This window comes from Corapipo altera, unplaced genomic scaffold (genome assembly GCF_003945725.1).
Source record: "Corapipo altera isolate COAL_440 unplaced genomic scaffold, ASM394572v1 22b, whole genome shotgun sequence".
NCBI lineage: Eukaryota > Metazoa > Chordata > Aves > Passeriformes > Pipridae > Corapipo > Corapipo altera.
In genome coordinates, this window is record NW_020884876.1 from 8,153,097 (window position 1) to 8,179,830 (window position 26,734).

Genomic DNA, 26,734 nt, shown 5'->3' on the forward strand with positions numbered 1-26,734 from the left:
GGGGAGCCAGGCATGGTCTGGTAGCACACAAAGGAGTTCTTGTGTATGCCAAATTTTTCTTCTGTGAATGCGTCTATTTATTTTCAAAGAGAAAAACTTTCAGGCTTTTTGAGAAAAAGGCTGTTCTGCTGGTCTGTTGTTTTTATGAGAAATATTTCATACAAGATACAGAGAATACAAAAATCCTAAAACACTTCTTTTTCATTGTTTTATTATGTTTTCTGAAAATACAGCTGTTTTGTTTGTTTCAGGCCTACCTTCTAACACTTTAATTTTATCCACTCAAATCCCTACATCAGAAAAAAAGCCAGAAAAACTTCATTGCTCTACTCTTCCACAATACAGCTCCTACATGCAAAAATAATTCTCCAAACCTTGAGAATACACATCCTTACATCTTTTCTAGTTCTCTGGATTTTTTTACACTGGTACTCTACCATCTGTTTTATTTCCTATTTCTTAAATCATCATTTTACAGGAAAAAAACCAAACATATGTTAAGTTCAAACCAAACTGGCAAAACACTATAGTAAGTTTCAAAAAATCAAAGAGGAAGCTTAAGTTCCTGCCTTTGTTTTTATTTATTTCTTTTCTATTTACCTTTCTGTTATGGACTTAGAAGGTTCTCAAATATTTTTTATCCTTTAGACAGCAAATATCCAAGTACTTGGCTACTGCATAAAGAAAGGTGAGTAAACCCTTTGGTTCAGTTGTCAGTCAGAAAAAATGCACAAGAACTGCTCCAATGGAAAAGTTGTGACCTTCAAAGAAAAAAACAAAACCAAGTGTAGTTATGAAGGTGATTCACACCCTTGCCTTTAAATATACCTAACAAACATGTTCTTAAAAGGAACAAAGACATTTTAATTGTGTTTGTTGTGCATCTGCATTCTCAGCATTGTCCAGTCATCAGCATGAAGTCCTGGTCATGAGTGCCAGGAGTGTGCGATGCCCAGGCCACCACCACAAACAACAATAGACACCTTGACACCCAGCACAAACATGGAATGGGGAAAGAAGAGATTTAAGTAAGTGGCAAGTGGACTGAAAGAAGGAAACACAAACTGCACAAACAATAATCCTTTTAACGTTATGTTATTTCCCCCCTCCCTGTTTATGATGTACAGTAATAAATTTTGCAAACCTTCAAAGAAACACTTTTACTTTCAAGGAGTCAGGTGCTAAGGTGTGAGATAGCTTGCTCAGACACTGCTAGCTAGTCAGAAACAAAACAAAACAAACAAAAAACCAAACAAAAAACCCCAAACCAAACGAAAACCCCCCAAACCAAACAAAAAACCCCCAAACCAAACAAAAAAACCCCAAACAAACAAAAAACCCCCAAACAAACAAAAAAAGTGATCTAATAAAGCCAGTAGACTCCTATCTAATAAAGCAAAAGAAGAGACTCCTAGCTAATAAAGTCAGGTATGCCATTACCAATGTATTAGTCAGACAGGCAGCTCTGGATTCTACATTTAGAAATGTAGAAAACCTCGTATATATTTGCCTGGGCTTGCAAATGCCACTCTATCATATTTCTAGTGATGCTTTGGGCAGCATATTTTGTTTGAATTACACCATCAGAAAAGGTATATAATCTGGTTCAGTTGGCAGCAAACTTTGCTTACACACATAAACTTCTCAACTGTTTAAAAGTAAAACAGAATAACTGGAACACATGAGCAGACAATTGCTTGATTTTATTCTACTGTACCTTCTACAATTCACTGAAAACAGCTGCTTACAACACTACAAAAAAAGCTACAGTTTGTCCAGAAGATAATAGAAAAAATGTATTTACCCTTGCTAGCAACTGCATAACATGAATATTCAAATTTACCAGCAGCCTTCATAGTTATCCTGGAATAACAGTAAAAAGTGTGACCTACCCTCTTTACTGAATCCAGGGTGAGTTTGGCTCCAGCACCTACAGAACAGTTTTGCCAAACTGTCATCATTCATGTTATCTTCACAGCCATGCTGAAACCTGCAAATTGTTTCTGAAAGAGCACTCTCATTTCTGGAGACTGAGAAAGTATTTCCTGGCTAGACCCTCAGAAGCTGATCTGTTAATAATTCAACAGCAAAATACCTCTTTTTGGGTAAAAAGAAAGGAAATGGATATTAGAAGAAAGAGTAAGACAAAGCACAAAGTCTATGTTTCATATATTCTTTTTCTCCTGTATTCCTCTTAGCTTGAGGCATCTCTATTTCTCATTTCACTAGAAACACCATCTAACTCCTACTGCCTCTGGAAAATTTCCACTGATGGAAATAAAAGTTGGATCTTTTATGTAAGATGGGATAGGAAGCTCTATAGTTACCAAGTCTGCCTACTCCAGTAACCCACCAGGTTTTAGGTAACAGTTCATAAAAGCACAAGGGTCATCCATCTACTTGCCTTCCTCCAGCAAGTCCCTTCCCAGATCCACTGTGGTGCAGATACCCAAATCTGCTGACCAGACACGCTGAACATGACCAATCTTACCCTCCATCAGGAAAAGATTAACAGATCTGTTGAATTAGAAACCGTAGCAGATGGGCCAAGGTGCCCACAAACTTTGTATGTTTTCTGTGTTTTTCCTGATATTACTATGCAAAAATACATCATTCTTTCTTTCCTTCTTATCATTTATTCAGAAGATGAATTCTCTGCAAGCCAATGAACCACATATTATATAGCCCAGAAGGTATCCGTCAGACTGCAGAGACGCTGAAAATAAAGTGTGAATGGTCAGTGTCTCCTCCCCTCTATTCTGAGACCAACTTCAAGGCCTGTAACATCCATTAAGTGCTTTCTGCCAAAGAGCTAAAAGGAAGGAGGAAAGAAGGAAATGTTCTCTAAGAGCAGTTTGAGAGTCTAAACCCAGACTAAAAACATGATTTAAAGAGCTGAGTAGAAAGACTGTGGTTGTACAAGGAGCAGGTCAACTGCAGACAGAGAATTCAGAAAAGAAGTGGGAAAATGAGATTATGAGAGGAAGAAAGAGCACTTTGTGTATTTGCTTTCCATAACTTACATTCAGCAAGCCACTACAACCTAATTTCTCAGCATTTAAAATTAAAGAAAGGGCAGACTTACTGGCCATTTCGAAAGGTCTATAAGGATTACCTAAAGTAGCTATTGCAGGGGTTTTAAAAAAAATTTGAGCCATAGATTAAGTGGTTAGTGGAAAAATAAAAGTCTTTCCCAAGACAAGCAGCGTGATAAGAAAAGCTCCTATAAAAACCTGCTGGCAATTATGGCTCTGTCAATCACCTTAAGGATCTGTCAAAACACAGAAATACATCTGAGGCAGGTCAACATTCTGGGGGGGGGTTATACTTTTTTTTTTTTTTTTTTTTTAAGAACAAACACATTGCAATCAAAGGCACCAGCTGCCTAATCTTGTTCATAGCTGAGCATCCAAAAAGGTATCCCATCTGCCTCAAAAAGCCTGTGTCCAAACAGCGTGGGTGGAAGAGACAGCCAGACGGCGCTGGGTGCTCCCAGGTCTCCCATTACACAGAGCAACTGGAGGCTGAAGGACCAGGGGAACCTGCTATGCAGGAGCCAAAATTCCAAAAGGACCTGTCCAGAGCAAAACATGCAGGAATTGTGGAAATCATCCATGAGATCCACCAGAGCTGCTGTCTTCAACAGGTTAGATGATGGGAACAACCTAGCCTGATGTCATGGCTGTAAGCAGGAGGTCAGACCAGAGACCTCTGGAGGTCCCTTCCTACACAAATTACCTTATGATCCCATGTATATTTGTTTGCAGACTATAGTGAAGAGAAGATAGGTCCACAGTAATTTATCCTGAACTCTCTTTTCCTCTCTCCTCATTCCAGGTGAGGTTCTTTCTTTTGAGATGGCCCACTGTGGGCTCCTGTGCCAAAGCAAAAGGGGCAGCAAAGGCTATAAGACCTTCTTAGTTCTGACCCACACAAGCTCAAACCACTGTGCCACTGCAGATACAGAGGGAAGTTCAGTTCCTGCTAAGAATAGGGAGGGACTATAGTCCTGCAGTCAAACGTGAAAATGGACATGTGCCTTCCTCAATGAAGTAAAAGCAGAGAGAAAAAAGGTAAGTTAGGGACAATAATGGTATTGATTGACTCAAGCACTTTCCATATCTACCCTAGTAGATCCCAGCGGTTGGTTTCTCAAGCCCATGCTGTTTCCCCATGCTGTTTGACATCATGCCTTGCCTTAACCATCTCATGTTTCTAAGAATCAAAAATATGCCCTTCACAAAGCACGTAGTCTGACTCCAAAGCAAAACAGGACCATATCCATTTCAAGATATGCTTTGAATGCAGCTTTGAAGGCTCAGCCCCAGGTAGCATTAAATGCAGCCAATGAAATTTCTGGAGCCATCAGGAGAGGGAAGATGTCTCCAAAAAAGGCAGATATTGTAGAAGCAGCTACAGCAGAGCCAACAGAAGAACGATGATGCTACATACAAGCAGCAGGGTGGGCAGGCTAAGAAGGGACAAGCTGTTATGGGCACTCTATCAGGCTGGTGTGATCCTGGCACAAAGCCACTGGTGGAGAAGATGACAAGAGCTTACATGCTGGCACAAGTTTTTAAGCAAAGAGATAGCATTGAGAAAAGGTCAGTCAGGGATAAAGGCAAAAGCCACTTTCTCAGTTCATAGAAAAAGAAACTCAAAAGGCAGGAAGCAAAAAGCTCTGAGGAATTCACTGCAACAGCTCAGTTTGTAAAGGAGGGTTACAGTATCCTAGCACTGCAGTGTAGTCTAGATAAACCTGAGCTAACTTTAATCTAGGGATTGAAGACACCTACTGCAGCAGCTCATCACAGGCTGCCTGAGTGGCAAGGGGAGTTAGACACAGCTGAAAAACATAATTATTGCTGGAGTTGAAGAATGCAAACCACACCTCAGCTGGCTAGCTCAAAACTAGCTCAGATACATTTATGTTCAGCTGAAACACAAGCAGGAAAAATCAAGGAGCCCATTACTGAAAGAAACTTTAGTCATCTTGCAGAAGCACTGAGACCTATGGTTTCAGGAAGGGAAAAGAAAGATACCACTTATCTTTACACCCCTGCTTCCCGAGATATACTTCTGGGCACTGCCACACAGAGAAGAAAACCTACTGACAAACATGAAAAGGACCATACTGACAAACATGCTTCAGTAGAAGTAGAAGATTAGGAAAGAAAAGCCTGCAAGAAGTCAAAGACAGTAATAAAACTTATAGGTAATGTCACACAAGAATCACTATTTTGAAGTTTATTGAAAGAAACACCATATAAACCATTACAGGCTCCAGTTCCCTTCTGTGCAGCCACAGTTACATGGCATACACTAAGAGTGCAAGACCACAGACTGGGACAGCAGGATACGTTTCCTCTTGTGCCTACTGACCCAATGAGCCCCGCTTTCATTTTCTTAGTTAACAACCAGAGCAAATAAAGTAAGGATAGCCATCTGTGAAGTATTACAAGTTTATGGCTCTAGATTCAGTATCTGTTATTACAAACTCACCATAGTTCTACTAAAGCTTTCTAAAGACTTACGCATGCAACTCATTCATGAAGCAGGCTGAGGGCTGCCACAAGAAGTAATTACTACAGCCCAAGTGGTGAGAAAACAGGTAAAGCAAATCCAGGCAGGTTTTGAGCAAGAATTCTTTGCCTGGTTGCCTATTTACACATTACCTCTCATTCACAAGCAACCTCACAAGAGTGTATAATTATTTAAAGTTTTGCACTGAGAGAGCACATATGGACTTCAGCCCTGGCTCTGCACTACAGTGCCCAGCACATCACTCTGACAGAGCCACGAAGTTCTCTGCCCCAAAAGACTTGTGCTTTCAAACACAAGACAAGGAGCAATGTTTGGATCAAGCTTTCCAGCCTGCAGCCCTCGAAGGGCCAGCTGTCCCTGCTGCTCCAAAGTTACCACCACAGGTGTCCTTGAAGCAAAGAGGAGAAAGGGAAAAGTTGCAGAGCAAGCACTGAGGTTTGGAGTAGCTGTCAGAGATGACAAATTCTGAACTATTTGAAGGGAAGGTTTGATAAGTCTGCAGCACACTGGTAGGGGAGCACGAGCTTCAGCTGTGCAGGTACCTGCACATTCAGGAGTTAAATGCCGGGGTTGGCGAGGTCAGGGCTTTTCAACTTGGGGTCTGCAGGTCCCCAAGTGATCTGTGAACTCCTTTCCAAATGGTCTACAGAAACATAAAAGTGAAAAGCACCACTTATATCTGCTGTATTTCCACTGGAAACACAGCAATCTGCAAACTAAGGAAAGCTGAGGATCATCACACTAGTCGATTGTTACTCACTAGGACAGGAGGCAGTGTAAATGATTCAAAGCAATGGAAAATCCTCAGGAATTAGAAATAGGTGCACAAGCCACCGAGCAAAAGTGTTCCCAGCATGAAAAGAAGGGAAAAATGGAACTAGCACGTTCCAGTTGTTAAACGTTGTCCTAACTAGTGGGAAAAGTTCTGTCAAAATTATTTCCTTTTTTACCCCAGTCACTCATCACAAAAATCAACACCAAAGTCTGTAGCTCAGTTTTCTTCCATCTCACCAGATGATTGGTGTCTAGTGGCTCCCAAAAGACAGGATATGTTTGGCCTTTCTCTCAACACAAACATTGAAGAGACTGGGAAGACAGCACTGGGATTAATTTAAGTCTGAAACCTGAAGCCCAACAATTATCTGAGCAGAAAAATTGAAAAGACTCATGTGTTGGCACACAGATGAATCTGCTTTCCCCTTTTAAGATCAAAAATGTCACTGAATGAGACTAGTTATTGACAGAGAAAAGCAGAACAATGATAGATATAGTGATTCTGACACTAAAACATTTTACAGCCGTACTGCACTTGAAAGGCAGCCAAGAAGCAAGTCCCTACAGACCTTCCAACAGCTATTTGGCATCAGTTTCACCGAGAAGCTCTAGCTGTACACCTCTAGCAAAGACAAACTAACGATCAAAAAATACCTTGGAAACAAAACAAAAGACCTTGAATTAATAAGAAATCTAGAAACCAAAGGCTAGAACCTACTACCATAAATAAAAAATGGCAAGATGATAGCCACTAATTCCTACCCAAGGAAAGAAATCAGAATAACTGTAGCTCAAGTTGCCTACTTTTTGTGACTTCATCTCTATTGACAAAGTATTAATTAATACTTCCTCTTCATACTTTTCCTGAGGGCAACTACAAAACCCGGGTGAAATCTTCTGCAGTTTATTTCTCAGAGTACTGTACACATAAAAATAAATAATACTACTCCTGATTTTGCAAGCTTAATTGTCAAAGGGCTCCCACCTTAGACACAGCTGACCCACCCTGGAATTAAACAGGAAGAGATTCCTCTGGCAAATCTCCTAAAAACAGTCAAGCAAATACAAGAACATACAACATGCCTATATTCAAAAATGTGAGTCCTCCCACCAGACTCAGACTTAACTTGCTATAAGCACATGTGGGTATATGTGCCTTGTTGAATAAAGACCACTCAAAGTAATGGAAAACCTCTGCTTATACAGCACTTTAAACATTATATACACCCTCACACACGTATCTGTACAAAGGAACTCAACTGAAAATCAACCTAAGCATCTACCATGGAATGCTTAAGCAAGATTTCTTTGAGAAACACTGCAAAGCTTCATGGTCCTATGAGCCCTATATTCTTCCATCCCCACTTTGCAGACCCCTCCCAATTTGCTGAAAGATGGAGATGACAGCATGTAGCTAGACCCTCTAAGAAAATGCATTAAGTCCCATTAAAATCTCCACTTTTGATAAAAACAGAGCAGACTTGACATTTATCAGCCTTGCTTCCCTATCACATGAAGCACTATATCCAAGACTATCTGTTCACATCACTAAAAACCCAGCTGGCTGGCTGGCTTCCCTTCTTTTTTAATCTCCCACCCTTTCCAGATGTTCACATTCGTAAAGGAGGATTCTCTACAAAGCTGACATCTGGTGTGAAGATATCTGTTAGAAAAATAAACTTTTTTTCTAGAGCATCTAAGATTGCAGAGAGTTGAAGCTATTCTTTTTCTTCTCCCTGTTTTTACACACTGCTTACCCGTTTGTGATTGTCCTTCTCTGCAGCCTCTCACAAAACTATCAATTTTCTCTCTAGCTGCATAGGATTTTTCAATCAGTAACACCAATAAGATATTCCTCTTTATCCAATAGGATAATTGAGACAAATGAGAAATGACAGTAGTAAAGTTTAGTATCCTCAAAGCTTTTTCCCTTCTCACTTCAGATACAGTGGGTGAATGTCCCCACTTTAAATTCTCTTTTCTATTATTAAACTAGAAGGAAAATCCCCCTCCCCTTTATTTTTAATAACCCCTTCTGCTATGTCTACTAATAATGTCTACTATGTTACATACTGCTTTAAATTAGACCTTAAAATCCTGGTTTTCAACTGGTTAAACCAGCTTGTGAACATGAGACTAATTAGGACATTCCTACAGTCCAGGCAAGTTGCTGACTTCCCACGGCCAGACCAGGGCCACTCGTGTGACATCAAACACCTGTAAAGATCTGTTCAGGGTCATCCAGTTGTCCACAACTTGCTCCTCCTTTGACTTAAATAGGCTTAAATGTGAATACCGAGTATGGGACAGTCCACCAGGACCTCCTTCCTCTACTCTCCTTCCCAGTGCTGTGGATGTTTCACGCTCTTATTTGGACCTTCAAGATTGCCCACATCAGCCTGGACTGCCCCACTGGACAGGGACCATTTGCAAAGCTTTACCAGGAGGCTTCCACTAGTAGGCACAAGAAGTGGACAGAAATCTTCACACAGGTGCTGACCTACTTCTGGCTTCAGAAGCCAGAGCATCTCCACAGCACCCTCAGATTTAGCAAGGTGTACAGGTTTCCCTGTACAAAGGAGGCCCTTCAGGGGAACCCAGCGAAAACACTCAGCTTTCTCTTAATGCCAGCTATTGTTATTTCATCTGTCAGTGAAAAGTGAACTTGTCTGGGCACTAACCCTGCAATGTACACAAGCAAGAGAGCAAACATTTAATGCCAGTCTGCTGGACTGGGAGTCAAGGGCACAGTCCACTTCCACACAGGCTGAAGAGTGGCTGGAAGGCTCAAGGGCAGGATGAGGACTACTGTCACCCAAAAAACACACCATGAATCCTTTTACTAAAACAACCCCCCTAAAAGAAAAGCATTAAAAAAAACCCCAACCCCCCAAAAAAACTAAACCCCATCCCAAAAGTACAAAAAGCCCCCACCAAACATATAGTTCACTGCAGCATCACATGGAGCTTACAGGACTTCAGTTATCCCTCTAGAATTCAAACAATAAATTAACAGGCAATGATAAATCCCATTCATGTCAGTTTGATCTCTTTGTGAAGGGACATAAATAACAAACTGTATGCATTGCTATTGGCACAGTAGCAGGATTTATTAAGACATTATTTATTAAGGATATTATTAAGACAAGGTAAGTAGACATGATATATTTATTAGGCAATTAAGTCTTCCTCCCAACGACCTGGAGAAAGGTTGCTGCATCCAGAAACCTCTCTATTTTTTCCATATTCTTTGGATATAATAAGATATCCATGGATATTATGACCAAAGTGGAAAATATAACTACAGTCTGAAAGAGTGAATATTAATTTGTCTTTCTTCTTTATCTAAAAGTTTCGCTAGACTTGTGAAACTTCTTTCTAAAAAACAAAAAATGTTCTCATTTTTAAAAAAGAAATACTTGTTTTATAGCTCCTCAATAATACCTAAGACTCTGTTACCAAATCTCAAACACACTGGCAGCACCAAATTTCTTCTAATGCTAATAATACACCACAAGTTTTACAGCTCCAGTGAAAATACAATCCTTGCAGTTTCACTCCTTCCCGAGAGCCTCTGAACATGCAGCAAGAGCAACTTCAAGGCAGCAGACAAGCAGGAGTTGCTTGAGCTGCAGTTACTGGTGAGGATGGACACAGCAAGGCAACTGCCCTGCTACCAATGCAGGGACTAAGACACTTGCTCAGCCACAGTCCAGTGCCACATCTTCCCCTCCCAAAACAAACCTTTACTCCCCTTCTGCTGGCACCAGAAGGAGGAATCAGCATGCCTCATAGTCAGCCCAGTCCTGCTGCCCACTGCAATTTAGACCATGTTATTGTGAAAGCCACCGGGTCATCATCCAAGAGGCCCATCCTGCTCTTTCAGTGAGATTCCGCATACCAGGGCCAGCAATGGGCCCTTCAGCATTCTTGTGCTCCTCCAAAGGCATGCATGAGGTAGCATATGTACCCCGTGAAGTACTAGTTAGCAAAAATTGCTTTAAAACTAAAGCTTCTGGAAGGTACCCAAACCATGCTCTTCAGATTGAAACATTTTCCACAGTCACAGTATACAGATTTTGTAAAGAATCAAGTTTGGAGTTGTTTCCTAGAGTTTAAGTGAACTGGTTTGCATTTCTAAAAGTGCAATCTTTGATACACCTGCATATCCCTTTGTTAATTATCTGATAGTGGAATTCAAGGTTAAGCTAAAAGGCTGCTGTATTTTACTCCAACTTCTGCTGTTTTGGTGCCCCGTCCTGTCCCCCTGCGGAAGAACATAATCAAAGTCTCGTATTGCATGGATTAGAAGTATATCCAGTTCCAGAAAACACACTACAGAAGTCATTACTCTGTGCATTAATTCAGTGCACTGTATAGTAACTTTCTTTCATAAGAAAACCAAAAATAGGCTTAATAAGTGCTGACGGCAATATTACACCATTGTCTTTCTGTTATGGGAAAAAAAAGCAACTAGAAGAACCACTGTTCAGATTCCCTGAATAGTTATCAACATTTGAATGTGTCCTCAATTGCTACTGTGGCTCAGAACAGGAGCCTGATTAAAAAAGGAGCTGTGAAGTCCCGCTCAAATGACAACAGAAAAGTACTTTGTTTGATCAAAATATAAGTGTCTGTACATTCCTTACATTCAGACATTTCTCAGGTGAAATCCCAGGTCAGAAATGGAGGGATCAAGTACAGCAATCTCTGAAGATCTCAGAAGAAAGCACGTTTACATATTAGGTGAAGAGATTTTATTTAAAGAATGTAATATCCTTAAAGACCTTTCCAGATCTGGCCCACCCAGAGAGCACTTTCAATACTGGAAACTGCAGATTGCAATAACATTCCCAGCAGTCAACATCATTAGAAAATAATCAAAACATTTATGCTTTTGTATTTAAAATTAAAAAACAAAGTACGGAGAGAGCTTGAATTTTCAGAACTCTGTTAAATTTCTGTTACTGCAAAAAACTATTAGGAAGTTCCTTCCATCTTCACATTTCACAGCCACAATTTCTGCAGGGGAAACCACCATCTGGTTGCACTTTTTATTTCCTCTGAACACTTCAGTCTCTTCTTGACTACTAAGAAAAAAGAAGTCTAACTATCACATGTTGGCCAAAGCCAAGGAAAGCAGCAATGTTGCTCAGAAGACAGCTTTGGATGCCAAGAGTTTTAGAGGACAGAAAATCCACCTGGGTTGCACCTTTTCTGCTACTGTCCCTAAAAGGCAGTCTCAAAAGCAGACAAGAATGTGGTAATGCTCTGGCCTGCCCTGCTGGGGGACAAGCTGTGATTCTCCTGGCCTGCAGAGAGAAGGACAGGCTTACCATCCAAAATAATGGTCTGAGGAAACAGCACTAGAAGAGCTGGGAGAGAGCACCTTTACAAAACAGCTGAAACAAAAACCTGTCACTCAAGCTCAGGGACAGCAGTGCTTTCATACACAGCTGACCTTTCCTAGAGCCTCTCTGCACTAAACGCGCATCGCAAAACCTCTCTCAATGATTTTTGAGCAGTCTTGGGAATCTGAAGAGGTCCCAGCTGACTGGAAGCTGATGAACGTTGTCCTGATTTTCAAGACGGTCAAGAAGGAGGACCCAGGAAACTACAGGCCTGTCAGTCTTACTTCAATGCCTGTAAAGTCATGAAGAAGATTATTCTGGGAAGTATTGAAAAACATCTGAAAGACAACATAGTCATTGGTCACAGCCAGCACGACTTCATGAGAAGAAAGTCCTGCTTGTCAAACCTTTTTACTAGGTAACCCACCTAGTTGATCAAGGGAAGCTAGTTGATGTGATCCTTTTGAATTTCAGTAAAGCTTTCAATACTGTCTCTCACAGGATCCTTCTGGACAAAATGTCCAGGACACAGCTGGATAAACACATCATACAATGGGTGAGCAATTGGCTCATGGGTGGAGCACAGAGGGTAATAGTGAATGGGGTAACATCAGACTGGTGACCTGTCACTAGTGAGGTTCCACAGGGCCTTGTGCTCTTCAACATCTTCATAAATAACTTGGATGCAGTTCAACAAAGGAAAGTGCCGGATTCTGCACATGGAATGGGGCAACCCTGGATGTTTGTACAGACTGAAGAATAAGAGGCTGGAAAGCGGTGCCATGGAAAGGGACCTGGGGGTCCCGGTCAATGGCAAGTTGAATATGAGTCAGCAGCGCCCTGGCAGCCAGGAGGGCCAACCGTGTCCTGGGGGGCATCAGGCAAAGCATCGCCAGCTGGTCGAGAGAGGGGATTGTCCCGGTCTGCTCTGGACTGGTGTGGCCTCACCTTGAATATTGTGTGCAGTTTTGGGCACCGCAATATAAGAAAGATATTTAAGCTATTAGAGAGTGTCCAAAGGAGAGCAACAAAGATGGTGAAGGGCCTTGAGGGGAAGCCATACCAGGAGCAGCTGAGGTCACTTGGTCTGTTCAGCCTGATGAAGAGAAGACTGAGGGGAGACCTCATCACAGTCTACAACTTCCTCATGAGGGGAAGGAGGGGCAGGCACTGATCTCTTCTCTGTAGTGACCAGTGACACCCAAGGGAATGGCCTGAAGTTGTGTCAGGGGAGGTTTAGGTTGGATATAAGAAGGAGCTTCTTCACCCAGAGGGTGGTTGGGCACTGGAACAGGCTCCCCGGGGAAGTGGTCACAGCAGCAAGCCTCACAGAGTTCAAGAAGCATCAGGACAATGCTCTTAGGCATATGTTGTGACTCTTGGGGATGGTCCTGTGCAGGGCTAAGAGTTGGACTCAACAATCCTTGTGTGTCCCTTCCAACTCAGCATATTCTTTGATTCTCCACAATCGGGGCTGGAGCACCTCTCCCATGGAGACAGGCTGAGAAGGCTATGGGGAGACCTAGCCCCCTTCAGTACCTAAAGGAGGCCTGCAAGAGAGCTGGAAAGAGACTCTTCACAAGGACATGTAGTGATAGGACAAGGGGGAACAGCCTTAAACTGAGAGTAGGTTTAGAGTAGGTACTAGGACAGAATTCTTTACTGTGAGGTTGCTGAGGCGCTGGAACGAGTTACCAAGAGAAGCTGTGGCTGCCTCATCCCTGGAAGTGTTTAAGACCAGGCTGGATGGAGCTCTGAGCAACCTAGTCTAGTGGAAGATTCCCTACCCATGGCATGGGGTTTGGAACGAGATTGTTTAAGCCAATCTATGAATCAAAACCCACTTCAAGCGAAATTTTAAACTGTGGCAACACACACAGAAGGTCTGAACCTAGTCAACAAAAATCATAACAGTTTGATAAGTAGAATATTAAGTAACTTGCCTCTTATTAGCAAATTACAAAGACAGGACAAAAGGGGAAACACAACTGAGTTTTCACGCCACAAAATGGTGAAGAGGAGTAGGCAGGACAGCCCCTGCACACTTCATCCACCTCAGTCTTTTTAAAATAAAAAATGATTATGTAAAAAAGAAAAGCAGGACAAATGGAAAAGTGATTTAGTGAGTGGTCCAGTGGCACATGATGCTGGCAGCCCAGGAGCCATTTAAGCACTGGGAATAACACCTGACAAGGGCTTCATTCAATGCACACTCACTGTGCTGCTCCCTGGCAAAGACAAGGGCCCTTTGAGGAGGGGAATGAGGAATATTTAATTAAAGACCAGACCCTCATGCACAAAAAAATAGACGGAGAAAGGGAGAGACCTTTTGCTTCATTAAAGCCTCATGGCCGAGGGCTGCTCTCAGCCACCATGGTGCCCTTTCGGCATTGCTTTTTACACAGAGCATGTACTTAACTTGCAAGGCTGGATGACTTATTTGCCACCAAAAAGATGTTTTCCTATACAATGGTGTCCTTTGTGGAGGGGAAGGAGGTGGGAAGACAGTACTAGTTGGCCATTAATCAAATAAATCCTTCCCTTGAGTTGCACAATGAACAGCATGGATCTGTGTATTTGACTTCGCTTGTTCAAGAGAAGTTTCTCTGAGTGAAAAAATTAATAAGCTGTATCTTTTCTTTCTTTGTGTTTTTTTTTTATTTTCACAATACATTTTAGACAACCAGCACTAGTTTTGCAGGCCATCCACAGTTGTCTTTAAAGAGCAGAAAGCAATTCTGACTCCAAGACTTCACTCTCACAAACACAAGAACAAACCACATACTGAGAAATCAGGCGCTTTATATGCAGTCCAATCTCATTTAGCTCTTCTGTCTGTCTCCCAGTCCCCAAAATACATTAAAGGCCCAACCCAACACTTGTGAGCAGCAAAGTTCTTTACACAAATTTGGGAGTAAATTCATAAGCACCTCAGCCTGGCCATAAGCTTAAGTTTACTTTTTTTTTCCCCCCAGGCTGCAATAACCACCTCACAGATATAAAAAGTGCTTAGTGAATCTTTAACTTGCTCTAAGTTGGAGTGGGAGAGAAGGAGAAAAAAATTGTAGCTTAAATCCACTGAGGTTCCCATGGTAATACCACTAGGCATACAAAAGGTATAGCTGAGTGTGTGGTAAAGTCATCGGAGGTTTTATTACTATGAAACTTAATGCTCCCCTACTGAAAAGAAATTTCCATTATATAAAGGAGATAATTGGGAGGAAAAAAAGACAATTCAAGTTTTATGACTGGCTATAAATGAATAACGTTTAATGTCCAACACTCTACACTTCACCATAATCATCCACTAATGACTGAAAAACTTATTGTGAAAATTGCCAAACCTAAACTGGTGGGGTGTTAATTTAATTTTTTTTGGTGGCAAGAGAAAATGTGGCAGGGAGAGAAAAGAAAGGGAGCACTTAGCTCCAGCTCCCAGTGCGGCAAAAAAAGTTTGCCCCCCTACGCCTGGCCAAGCAGGAACAATGCACAACAGTCCAGCCCTGACGACTTCACTGAATTATAACTCCTGCTAGTTAGTTTAATTATTGCACATACATTTCTTGAAAACTTCATTTGAACATCAGCTGCTAATTGGAGAAATTGCACTGAGCGTGACCAAAGGGTTATTATAAAGTTTGGTCACTTCTTTTCAAGCAATCTTTACAAAAGGGCATGGCCTTTCTGCGAAGCATATGAAAACCTCTCAAAGATGCCCATTGTCCATGGCACAGGACAATGCAAGAGGTGCAGAAGGAAGTTTCAGCTGGAAACACAAAAGGCAATGAAGACATGAAAACAAGGTGGAACATCCTGCTACACCTTGCAAGAAGAGTTGAAAGGGGGGGGGGAAAAATCGGCTTCCAGGATGACAAATATTAGTGAGTGCAAATGGAAGGTGTGTCAAAGAAAGAAATCTTATTAAAATACTAATGCTCATTAAAGACTTAAGTTGCAAAAGCCTTGAAAGTTACAAGAAAGCTTCCGGAGACAATGAATTTCATCACGGGACCTATAGGTTTGCATAAGGTTTCCATGACCCCCTAAATCAGCATATTAGGCAAGTGATGGTTTGGGGATTTTGTTTATTCAAAGACTGCTTATGTTTCCCAAAGTTTCCCTTCAGCCAACTTAAAAACCTAGATATATTCACCAATTTCTTAATATCCAAATAACTCTGATCACTGTGAAACTCAATGCTGACCAAGGTTTTATGGCGTAACCATTTAGCTTAAGGAAACTACCAGAGGAGTAAGTTTGAAAGTCACACATGAAACACAACATTCTCTGTATCCTCGAGCCCTAAGCTATCACTGCTATATGCAAGTTTCTCATGTGCTTCATATTTATGCTGTATTTCATTGTAAGGTCTAATTTTATAATTCAAAAGTCAAATCTTCGGACATTAGAATCTCATGTGGATTTTAATCCCTTTACTTTGTGGCTCAGGTACACCTGCACTGAGCTTACTAGGACTGTCCAGTCCCTGTTAACTACAGATTACACTTTCATGAATTTTTCATTATCAAGCCAAAGGTGACTTAAATGTGGAAATACTATTCAGCAATGAGTCTCCTGGTTTACACTTTACAATCCCAGCAGCAGAAAACATGCTGTTCATACTACAGGTGTAGAATTCCCTCTTCCTCACAAATTACTTTTTCCTCCAGTTATTATCTCTGCAGCCATCACAACACATTACTCATCAGACCAGCCAAGGCTCTGGACCGCAATGAACAAGAAACATCAGCAACAGCAGCAGAGGTTTGAAAGTCAGGTCGTGATTTCTGGGTCACATTAGCAGCTAACAATACAGGTGAAGGGAAGCATTGTCCAAGGCTCACTGGTACCTGTGCATGGAGGTCATGCAGCTGGTCCTCCAGCTACCCTGTCCTAGCTGGGTTCCAAGGGCAGGTGAGGCAGAAAACCGCCCCCACCTTTCTGCAAGCGGCCAGCCACCCAAGAGATAAGGCAAGAACCAACCCAACGGCCTAACACAGCATTGTCCGGGGATCCCAATGGCCCTGGGGTGCATAAAAAGACCCCCTGGGTGAGCCCCTCATGCACCCCCCACTGCTATGCCCAGCCATGCTATACCACAGCATGGGGACTACTGGCTGGACCAGAGCAACAGAAAACAGCAGCTTCACCTTCATCAGAAATATTGTGCCACTTTTCCCCCTTGACTCCATCAGTTATTTATTAACAGGAGTAAAATATTACTATTCTGCACCTCCCAACAGGCAGGTTTTCCTCTCTGCCTAAGACACTGATCACTTTTCTTTTTAAAACTGAAAAGCATGGGACTTTTTTTTGTCTGTATGTTATTTGCTGCCTTAATGCAACAAAGTAGACACCGAAGTGTGAGAGCGCTCCCAAATAAGTCACAGCCATTTACACATTAGGCACCTAATTAGTTGAAAATACAATTACACACATGTAAGCAGATGCTCATGCCCACAGGCCAAGCCCATTGCTTAGACAATTCTTTAACCACCTAACTTTACAGTAAGTGCAAGTTGAATCTACTTAGATACAAGACCTGAATTATCAGTTTGGGAGTGGAAAAAAAATAAAAATCAAACAGTTCTTCCCATCGTATTTAATGCAGCACTACACAACAGGCAAGACTCCAGCAGGTCCCTGCTTTTCTTTCATAGCCTTTAATCAAATACTGAGAGACATTTGCTATTTTTTAAAGTCAAATGAAAACCTTTGGCTTCAGTCTTTTGTAAATTTGCAGCAAAGATAACCCCCCAAGGAATGCATATTATTTACACACCAGTGAGCTTACTTATTAACATGAACTCTAGCAAAAGTTATGTTTCAGTATTTTAAAATGGGCCACAAAGACCTGTTTACATTCCTCGTCTGGCTTTAATAACATCAGATTTGGAGCACACCTTTCCACAGCGCTCCTGGGCAGCAAGCTGAGGAACGTCATCCAATGGGCAAGGCCAAGAAGACCCCAAAAATCAAACACTGACCCTTACACTCTGTGAGGTCATGGAGTCAATTCAAAAGCTCTTCATGCTCTATGCAACTGCAGGCAAAAAGCCCTCATGAGCTGGGCTGAGCAGCAAGTACTTACCACTGCCCAGCTTTTCATCCTCCTCTAAATAGTGGTGGAGTACACGAAAGGTTTCTGTCACAAAACAGGATGAACCACCTGTTCTCCAACACTGTTTTGTCATTTGACGTTCAAAAGAAATTTAGCTATAATGAGGGAAAAAGGGTGCATCAGCTCATTTTTAAAAGGGCAGCTTGTCTTAAGCTTCCCTCTCAGCACACAAAAAATGGTAATATTCAGGTAATCTGATGGGAAAACAGACAAGTGACAGACAAGCATCTGACTACTCCACAAGAGACAAGATTGCCAATAAACAGAAGTGATAAGAGTCTGCACTACTTCTTCCAGAAGGACAGAGGCAGCTAAAAACATTCAAAACCAAGATTAAAACCAGGAAACTGGGAAACCCTGAATATTCATGTTCCATTCTTTGCAGGAACCTTACTCAGCTAATTTTTTAAAAAAAGAAATGCATGGAAGCATCCCGTTTCAAGGGTCTGAAACTCCCAGCGCAGAGAGAGCATCTCTAGCTCTGTGACCCAGTGCCTGCTGAATAGGACACAGATGATATAAGTTGTATGTAAGGAAAAGACAGTTTGTCCCCCCATCACCACTGCAGCAGACCTTCACACCAATAAAACAAATCCTCACAATTTGCCTTCCCTCCATAAGAGAAGTTGCATTTCAAGCTGTGAAGGTTGCTAGTTACCTAAGGAAAACTTCAGCTCTGTTGCTCTTCACAACTCCCCAGTATACACAGCAAACAGCCACAGCTTTTTTTCTTAGTTCTTTTTTTCCGGGGGTGTGTTTTTTTTTTCATATCAAAATAAGTGCTGCAAACATTTTTGCTCTCCATGTTAGGTTTTTTTTGTTTCTTTAAGAAAATTCAGGATGAAGTGGGTTTCATCCTAGGCCACACTGCACACTGGGGGGATTCCCTTGGGGAATCACACTGTAACTTGAACCTTCAGCCCACCATGGCAAAACAGACTTGCCGTTTACAATTCCCAAAAGCCACCTGCCTTGCACCACAAAGAGATATACGTTACTCACTTCCTACTACCGCTTCTCGCTATGTAAGACACCTTCACAGCAACACTGTGACCCAAGTTTGATGTAGCAAGCAGATCCGAATATAAAGTCAAATACTGTTTTAGCAAACCTAGAAATACTAAAACGAGCTTCTAAAGTCCCGAGCCAAGCGGACCCGGGAGCACGCCGCGGGCGGAGGCCGGGCCGCAGGAAGAGACCGGCGGGCATTTCGCCCTGCGGGGAGTATATTCCGACACTTCCACTTCGTGTTTTTAACCTCCCCCGCTGAAGGAAATAGGGGGACGCACCTACCGACCATAAAGCCGTGGCCCGCAGCTCTCCTGGAGAACCTCACTCACCCGCAGCGCATCCCTGTAATACCACTGCTCCCGTCCCGGCTCACCCCTTTCGTGCACACCCACTTTTGGGGGCTAAAACCCCGCGGCCGGGAGGGCCCGTCTTTCTGCCCCCCGCTCCCTGAGCCCTGCCGGGCACCTGCGGCGGGAGCTCTGGGGCTGTTCCCCCGGCCCGACCCGGCCCGGCGGCACCTACCCAGGCACTTGATGTGGAAGCCGCTGGGGGGCTTGAGGGAGCGGCGCGCCCAGCCCTGCCGCAGCACCTCCAGGTGCTCCTCCTTGCCCTGCACCAGCAGCACCTGCTCGTCGATCCAGCCCAGGAAAAAGGTCTCGGCCACCGCCGCTGTGGCCCGCCGGTCCCAGAAGTGCTGCATGTTCTCCCGCTTGAAGTCCGCGAAGATCTCGTAGCCGATGCGGTGGCGACCCAGCTCCGCCGCCGGCCCCGCACCTGCCCCGGCCCCGCCGCCGACCCCCGGACGCCCCCCGGCCGCGGCGTCCAGGACGATAGCCAGGGAGTGCGGGGCGATCTGCAGGCACCGCTCCGCCCTGCGCGGCATGGCCGCTCACCGCCCGCCGCCGGGCACGGACACGGACACGGACACGGACACGGACATGGACATGGACATGAACACGGACATGGACATGCCTCCCGCGGCCGCGCTGCCTCCCGCGGTCGGCTGTCCGCGCTCCGCCCCCGCGGGCCCGTCCTGGCCCGCTCCGCCCCCGGCACACCCCCGGCGCGGCGCGGTCCTGCCGCGGGCGAGGCGGGGACGGGATAGCGCGGCCGCCGGTCCCGCAGCGGGCAGCGACCGCAGTCTGCCGGCCGGGAGGCCCGCACGCCTCGCAGGCCCCCGCCCCCTGCCGCACGCCTCCCTGAGCACCGGAGCACCATCCCCAGAAGTGAAACTATCCCGCTGCGTGTCCCGGCCGCGGTGTAGGCTTCCCGGCACCACCACCCCACTCCTCCCCGCCTTCGGGAGACCCTCCCCGTTCCCTTCCCCGAATGAAACACAGGGGCATCCCTCAGCCACATCCAGATTATCCCAGCAAGTCACGTAATTCCTTATGTTTTTGCTTCCTCCAGTGGTTACACATATGTAGATAACATACCCAGAGAACAGCATTGACCCTGTCATGTCCAAACGCCTTTCTCTTCACCCGCTCTAATCCTGTACTGCTTTGTGTCTTAGTAGTTCTGAAATCTGATGGTGATGGAGCAAGAGTAAGGTTCACTTCTAACTTCTGTGACTTTTTTCCAGTAGTTCAATATTTTGCCTCCTCTGTGCTCTGGGTCACCAGCTGCCTGTAAGGTTTGGGGGAGAGCTCAGGAAAACTGAGCAAGCAGAATTCTAGAGGTCGTTGCTGGGGAACAGCTGGGGGGGTGGGAAACAGCCTGGCCTGGGGTATGTGTCCAGGTGGTAGGTGGCTGCTGAGCTGGAGGTGCTGGCAACAAGGTGCCGGTTATACTTGTGGGAAGGCAGAGTTAGGAACTTCGATCCTGTCCTCTATAGGAACCCTCAAACCCACGGCAAAACTGAGTCTCGATTCTGAAAGCAGAGCTTGAGTTCCTGAATGGTCTGTAGCTGCTGGACGTCTTGGTGGTGTGTGAACTGTGTCGGTGTCCTCAGCAACACCCTTGCCTTGCCCCAGGGAGCAGGCCACCATGGCACTTGGGACATGGGCAGTGAAGCAGGGAATGCACCAGAAAGGTAAAGGACACAAAGAGGAAAACTACTGTAGAGCAGGGGAGGCAGGAGTGGAGGCAGAGGAGAGATGAGTGAGGCGAGGGAGCAGGCAGCAGCCGCTCTGCCAGACAGCAGTATAAGAGCTGCTACAGCCACCACACCCCATGCTGTGCACAAACAGCGTTTTACCTGTGGCTCCTGAGTTCACGCACATCAACATCCCTTGACATATTTGGCCTCCTTAAATCATCAACCATTTGGTTCTAACCTCATTCAAATCCTGTGCCACTCTCCAGTGGGCTTCATACAATTCCTTCTCTGGGGCACTGCATAAGAGTCAGGCTCCTCTGACATCCCAGCTCCCTACTTTTGGGTTTCATTCAGTGCTGTCTAGGCCCCATAACAAGAAAGGTCAAATTTATCAGCATCCCAAAGAGTTTTACAAGGAAAAAAGTTCTATGGAATTCACTTTTCCAAAAGAGAAATAAGAGGTAAAACAAATTGCCCAGAAATGCTGTGAGCCATTTTGAGCTAGGAGCAGAGCGTATTAACACTTGGTTTGCAAGTCTCTAAACCCTTCCCAAGTATCCAGCACAGCAAGACCTCAAGAGGCCCGTTGCCTCAGCCAGCAATAGTTTTGATGGTGCTGCTGTCAGGATTTCAAAGGAGATCTCCCACATCACCATTCAGCACTAAGCTTTGCAAGAGGACCCCCAGCATCCTCATTGTCCTCCAAACTGCTTCCCAAAGCAAACCTGAGCCATTTGTTGCTGTTAAAAGAGCCTAGTCTTGTGTGTTGAAACTACTGTCATGATCTTGTCATACTCATGTTATTCTTACCTTGTGCCTTCTTCCTCTCTGCATTGTATCAGCGTTTTATCTTGCCCATCATACCTGCATTTCAGTTCTCCTGGGCAGGGCTCACCTTTGTGTTGCCTTTATGTGGAGCACATCACATTGACATCTCAGCTGCTGATCAGAGTCACCAGGTAACTTCAGGTAACTTGGATGAGTTTTCAGTTTTTATTCTTATCTGCAAGAAAAAAGGAGCCAAATTAAGCCTTTTGGGGTTTAGGTTTTTGCACCAGATACACACCGAACAGTAAGATGTGGGGCCCCACATTTTGCCTACATCCTCCAAATCCCAGGTGCTAGCCAAATCTGTGATTCCTCTGCTGCCTCTGGCAGAGAGGTGTGTTCAGGGTAGCATACCTGGCAGCCTTTGGTCACGACATCAGGGTTGCTCTCTCCATTAGCTAAGCTCTTTTTCCCCTTCAGTACTAATTTCTGAAGCAATTGGTGTGGTGAAATGCTCCACACAGTCATTTGCCTTCTCCTTGCAGTAACATTTGTGGGCTGCAACATCTTCCTTACCCCTGGCTCACTCTCCTGTAAAGGCTAGTCCTCAACCTGCTAATCTTCTCCTACCCTGCTTTCATCACCTCTTCCCTCACGCTGCTTCAGGCCTCTGTGCCTGCAGGCTGGCCCTCACTCCCTGCCCTATTCAGCACTCTACCCCTCTCCGCAGCTTGCACACATGCAGTGTTACAGACAGGTGTAAAGACAAGGCAATGAAAGACAGTATGCAATGATTTGTCCAAATTTTGTCAGATAAAGCACAGCAATTGTGGCACAAATCAAAATACACCAGGTACTCATACAAGCAGTGCAAGGATTGCCTGAGCATGATCTCGAGGGCCTGATTAAGAAACTCCCCTTGTTTCCAGGGCCAGGGTATAGGCTATGGACAGCAAGTATGTACTGAATAAATGGTTCATCATTCATTATTCCCCTTTTTTTTCCCATTTCCTTACTGGTTCAAAAATTTTTTGTTCTCAGAATTTGGGGGCGGTTGGTTATTTTGATTTATTTATATTTTGTTTCTTGTTGGTTTTGGGTTGAATAGCATCTCCTTCCTTGCCATTCACTCTCACTTCAAGGGACTTCTTTCAAGCAATCAATATCTATAGCCAAATTAAAATCAATCTGGTATTTTCCAACAGAAATACAAGTGAGAAGACTGTCTACAATCTTCTTACGGCCAAGTAATGAAAGTGAGTGAAGTGGAACTCCTAAGTGCCTCTGAAGTGTTTGGAAAGGCAGCAGCTTGTGTTGATAGTGGGGTGAAAACCCTGAAAATTTAGACACATCTCTTTGAAATGCATCAGTGGTGGCAGGAGGTCTCCAGCAAATGGTGTTGTTCATTCTGGGTAGGAGCAGAAAGCCAAACAAACCTGACAGAGTTGTGTTCTCTGGATGTCTGTATTGATCCATAGCTCAGGTGTGGCACCTCTGTCTGCTGCAAACATTGCCTCGTTAAAAACTCCCTGTGAAAACAGTATTCCCCTAGAATTCATCCAAGGCCACAGAATAGAAAAGAAAGGCTGAGGTGAAATATATATATTTAATGGTGGTTGTGCATCCCTGATTTGTACATAGTAAAGCAAGTTACACAATTTCTCAGCCTATGTAGTATGTCAGCAAGTGACCTGCTTCAAATACGATATTCAGGCAGTTAAGTCAGCAAGTACATTCCAGGAGAGGTTTTGAAAGACTATTTCATATCAGAAAACTATTTTTTAATCTCTTTAGTTGTTTTGTACAAGAAGAAATTATACCTTTCTTCCCACTGTCCATCCGGCGTTGTTTCCTGGCAAGAGAGTACTTCTCAGCCGAGTTGCCTCATTCCTGAGAAAAAGCTGCTGTCATTGATATGTGGTTTTTCAGATGGTTGAAGTGTGTGTGACAAGAAACTGCCAGCTACAGGATAGATTTTTAAGATATTTCTGGCAGGACTTTTTTTTTTAACATACCTGCGTCTATTCCCATGTGGAAGGCTGACTGAAGCTTGAGACTCACACTGGTGGTGCAGTGATGCACAGCTCAGTATGACTGTCATCATCAGACATGGCACTGACTGCAGCCTTAATGAGATCAGAGCTTACAGACCTCAATAATAAATTTTGAGAAGAGTTACCTCCTCCTCCTGCCCCATTCAAGACTTACATGAGCCTGGCTAGACTTTCTTGGACACGGAGTCAATGTAAACTGGGTCTGGCTTTGCTGTTGCAAGTGTGCAGGAGAAGGGCCAGGAGCAGGAATACTGGTGACACACAGGCCTGATGCTGCTCTTCTTGTCATACCGTGAGAAAAACCAGGTGCAATCTCAGAAGAGTGAATGCTCTAAAACAACAGAGGTCATGAATAGTGATGCCGACTTGCACTTAGGGGTGTGCTAGCAGTTGTTCCTTAAAACTCTTCCCAGAAGTGTGGCATCCTTTGTATCTCTACATTTGCCTAGTTTGCATCATATTATGACACTTCTTTGCCATCAAGATTTCCTAAAACACCACCTTGTCTAGCTTTACCCTTTTGTTTTGGTAACCAGTTTTTGTACTAGAGAGATAATAATACATCTTACATTTGTAAAGTCCCTTGAGACCTGCTATTAAAAATCAGGAATGGCTGTTTGTCAATCTCTGCTTTGGTAGGAGCCAACTACTTTTGCTCTCAGTTCTGTCCTGCCATCCTCCATCAAGAAGCCCTGCTCACAAGTCCTTGCTCAGACAGAGTTCCCAGTGAAGTCAATGGGAGTTTCCTGTGTGAAGAGTGATGAGCTGGATCCAAACTAAACACCCAACTAATGAGCAGAGTAGGAAACAGCTGACTGCATCATTTTTAAGCTCTGTGCTTTTACCTGACTCAGACTTGCTGGCATCAAGAAGGATCCTGGGGGCAGGATGCAACCTGGGGGAGGAGAGGAGATCCCAGGTTACGGGCAGGCATGCCCATCATCCTCTTCAAGAAAATCTTTGGCAACAGTATTTAATTTTTGCAATGAGGTGAGTACTGCTTGGACAGGTGAGCTGGTAGGTAGACAATTACCTATTGTCTGCTTAACAATAGCCTACCTATACTGGGGAAGTTACACTGACCAGGAGGAAAATCACCTCCCAGCAGACATGGAAAACAAACTCCCACTTTATTCACAGGACATGTGTAATACAGGGTACAGCTCTCTCACGTTCAAACTCAGTTGCCTATGTTTAGACAGGTAAATAGCACAGCACTAAAACACCTGGATTGGAAAGACCTTTAATTTTATTTATTGATGAAGTTGCAAAGAGGGAAACAAGACTTACAGATGTTTTGAAGCCAAAAAGCTGGTGTACAACTCATCATAGCACTGCAGTTAAAAGGGGCCAGAATATATTCCCTGCATGGAAAATTCTTAACTGTAAAATAATAAAGAGGAAAGAGAAGGGCATATTTATATCTTGAGCTTCTAAATATATTTTCTAGAGGGTTTTATATGTGCCTTCCAACCTATAATTGCCTCTTATCTGCTATGATATTGATGGTTGCTTTTGGCCAGATTACAATCACACTGTATTTGACATAGATGGGATTTTATTTCAAAAATAAATTCTGCAGTTGTACTCTACTGAAGCCATAAAGGAAGGACTCAATATTTGCAGGCAATATGCAATTTTAGTTATGGAAATGGCCCACCAGTTTGCCTAAAATATCTGCTTGCCTTGCCACATTGTCTTGCAAGAACCACTGAAAACACATTGAGGCTGCTCAAGTACTGATGTGCCAAAAGAACTAAGGTTTGTTTTTATGATTCCCCTACCAGTAATAGAAAGAAATTGTGGATGAAATGGCCATTAATTTTTATGGGAAGTCTGGAAGAAAGAGCAATAAATTCTATTTCTCTACCCTTTTTCACATTTCCTTTCACAGCCCATGGCCTGAAGCATGGGGACTCTGCTGATTCCTGACCCAGCCTAGTAAAGGCATGTGGCTGATCCCTGGCAGATCTCACACTGCTGAATCTATGAGTCCAAAATCAGACCAAAGAGATCAGAAGGTCTCCACCAGCCTTGGCATTTTAATCTGAAATTTCTCTTCTTTAAATAGATGTGTTTTCCCCCTATTGGCCCTTCTCATGTAGTGTAAGGCAAGTCCTTTCAGTTCTGGGGGCAGCGCAAAGCTGCACTCAGGAAATAAAAATTGCAGTGAAATACATATACTCCTAAGTACACAAATGTAAATGGCAAACATAGGCAAAGCAAGGTAAAGGAAAATCTTTGTTCATGTAACATGCACAGCCAAAAGCTCCAACTTGTATTGCCTTGATTTTCCTGCAGGGACTCCATTAGACTGGGGGCCAAAATGAGAGAATGATGACCTGTGATCCCACACTTTCATTTAGGAAGTATATTTTGTGCCTAAACAAGAAGGTAAGGTAGGCAGAGCTGACCATTTCTAAATGAACAATTAAATGAACTCTTCCACCTTACAGAAGAATTTAATCAGGGGTTGCTATTAAAATGTCCACCAGAGGAAAAAAAATAATAAGAGGATTCCACACCACAAGGCAATCTGCTGGTAGAGTGATCAGCATACAGGGGGAGAGAACCAGAGATGGGCATGGGCTTTGTAAGCAGCCTTGGCTCTACCTTGACAACAGAGTTGTGGGGGTGACAAGTAGGCATCAGTCTGAGCTGAACAGCTCTGATGTGGGCTTGAAAAGGGTAGGAATACCACTTCTCTAACTGGAGCTGTAAAAAACTGCATTGGTGGGAACCATACAGTCCATCCCTGCAGGTAGAGGTGAGGCAGTTTCAGTGGTGTCCCCTGGCATGGGGGGACCTGGCATGGGTAGCTGGAAGGACAAGTTGATTCACATTGGCTTCTCTGAGACCCTCTTCGTGGCAGAGATCTGGGGAGGCTTTCCCAAATCACAGGATGGAGAAGCTCCCTGGTTTATTGGCTTGCCAGTTTTTGGATGACAGCTCCTCTTTTCTGACTAGGGAAACAGAAAGCAACTGGTGTTGCTGAGTTTGGGTAAAATCCTTGGAGATTTTGCCTTGCCTTTCAGGCATAGTTACTTAGCAGACGGATACAGTATATCAA

The 26,734-nt window shown here is 43.8% G+C and overlaps 1 protein-coding gene across 1 annotated transcript in view; it reads right to left on the reverse strand.

Annotated features, from left to right (window-relative positions):
* STOX2 (storkhead box 2) overlaps positions 1–19,684 on the reverse strand; it is a 146,921-nt gene extending 127,237 nt beyond the window's left edge. The window contains exon 1 of the mRNA XM_027635698.1: positions 19,324–19,684. Within this exon, the coding sequence (XP_027491499.1) occupies positions 19,324–19,684 (361 nt within the window). The remainder of the gene's footprint in view (positions 1–19,323) is intronic.
* Between the last annotated feature and the right edge of the window lie 7,050 nt (positions 19,685–26,734).